This window comes from Bison bison, unplaced genomic scaffold (assembly GCF_000754665.1).
Source record: "Bison bison bison isolate TAMUID 2011002044 unplaced genomic scaffold, Bison_UMD1.0 scf7180017853745, whole genome shotgun sequence".
Classification (NCBI taxonomy): Eukaryota; Metazoa; Chordata; class Mammalia; order Artiodactyla; family Bovidae; genus Bison; species Bison bison.
This window is the reverse complement of record NW_011484318.1, coordinates 15,069-16,265: the sequence shown is the minus strand read 5'-3', so window position 1 is coordinate 16,265 and position 1,197 is coordinate 15,069. Positions and strand designations below refer to the sequence as shown.

General features: G+C 67.3%; 1 protein-coding gene across 1 annotated transcript in view; it reads left to right on the top strand.

Annotated features, from left to right (window-relative positions):
- The first annotated feature begins 6 nt into the window (after positions 1 to 6).
- Positions 7 to 1,197, top strand: part of ZDHHC8 (zinc finger, DHHC-type containing 8) — a 5,324-nt gene continuing 4,133 nt past the window's right edge. The window contains exons 1-4 of the mRNA XM_010855348.1: positions 7 to 138; positions 342 to 444; positions 876 to 967; positions 1,072 to 1,192. Coding sequence (XP_010853650.1) covers positions 59 to 138; positions 342 to 444; positions 876 to 967; positions 1,072 to 1,192 — 396 coding nt within the window. The 5' untranslated portion in view covers positions 7 to 58. The remainder of the gene's footprint in view (positions 139 to 341; positions 445 to 875; positions 968 to 1,071; positions 1,193 to 1,197) is intronic.

The following is a 1,197-nucleotide window of genomic DNA, read 5'->3' as shown; positions in this document are numbered from 1 at the left end:
CATCGGGCGCCGCAACTACCGCTATTTCTTCCTGTTCCTGTTGTCGCTCAGCGCGCACATGGTGGGCGTTGTCGCCTTCGGGCTGGTCTACGTGCTGAACCACGCGGAGGGGCTGGGCGCCGCCCACACCACCATCACGTATCCTTGGCCTGACCACAAAGGCGGTGTGGCCCGGAGACACATCTCGTGGGGAAGTCGAGGCCCGGAGGGCTGGGGCGGAGCCCGGAAGCCCCCGGGGAGTGGGTCCCCTTCCCTGAGTGGGGTGGTGGGGAGGGCCTGAGCCGTCTAGCCACAGGCAGCTGCTCCATCCTCGCCCTTGGCCATTGGCCTTAACGGGCCAGCATGGCCGTCATGTGTGTGGCCGGCCTCTTCTTCATCCCCGTCGTCGGCCTCACGGGCTTCCACGTGGTGCTGGTCACTCGGGGCCGCACCACCAACGAGCAGGTGCAGACCTGGGGGGTGCCGCGCATTCTTGACGGGGATGGGTGTGGGCGGGTCCCCAACCGCCTGAGCGAGGAGCCTGGGCCACACGATGCCGTGCAGGAGCATGGTCGGAGCAGGGGCCTGGGGGCCCTTGGCTGACGTGCAGCAGTGCTGGGGAAGGCTCCAGCCCTGGAGCCCCCAGTGGGGTTTGGCACGTAGGGTCTCTCCTGCCCTGTACCCCTCCAGACCCCCATCGGTGGCCACTGTGGCCACCAGTGAATCAACCTAGAAGTTCCACTGCATGCAGGGGCAGGTCCTGGTGACCTAGGTGGGGGACATCCCTGTGCTGACGCTGCCCAACTGACCTCTGAGGAACCCCGCTGTCCCTGTTTGTCTTCCCTCCTTGGCTGACCCTGGGTGGCCAGGCTGGCTGAGGGGTTCCATATCCACAGGTGACGGGGAAGTTCCGTGGGGGCGTGAACCCCTTCACCCGCGGCTGCTACGGGAACGTGGAGCACGTGCTGTGCAGCCCCCTGGCGCCCCGGTGAGGCTCTCAGCCTGTCCAATCTGCTCTCGCCTGGCGGGCCCTTCCCTCGGCACGCATTCAAGCACGGCCGCCCTGGCCACTGACCCTCTGCCCTGGCGCAGGTATGTGGTGGAGCCGCCCCGGCTGCCGCTGGCTGCTCGCCTGAAGCCGCCCTTCCTTCGGCCGGAGCTCCTGGAGCGAGCGCCACCGCTCAAGGTCAAGCTTAGTGACAATGGGCTGAAGGCTGG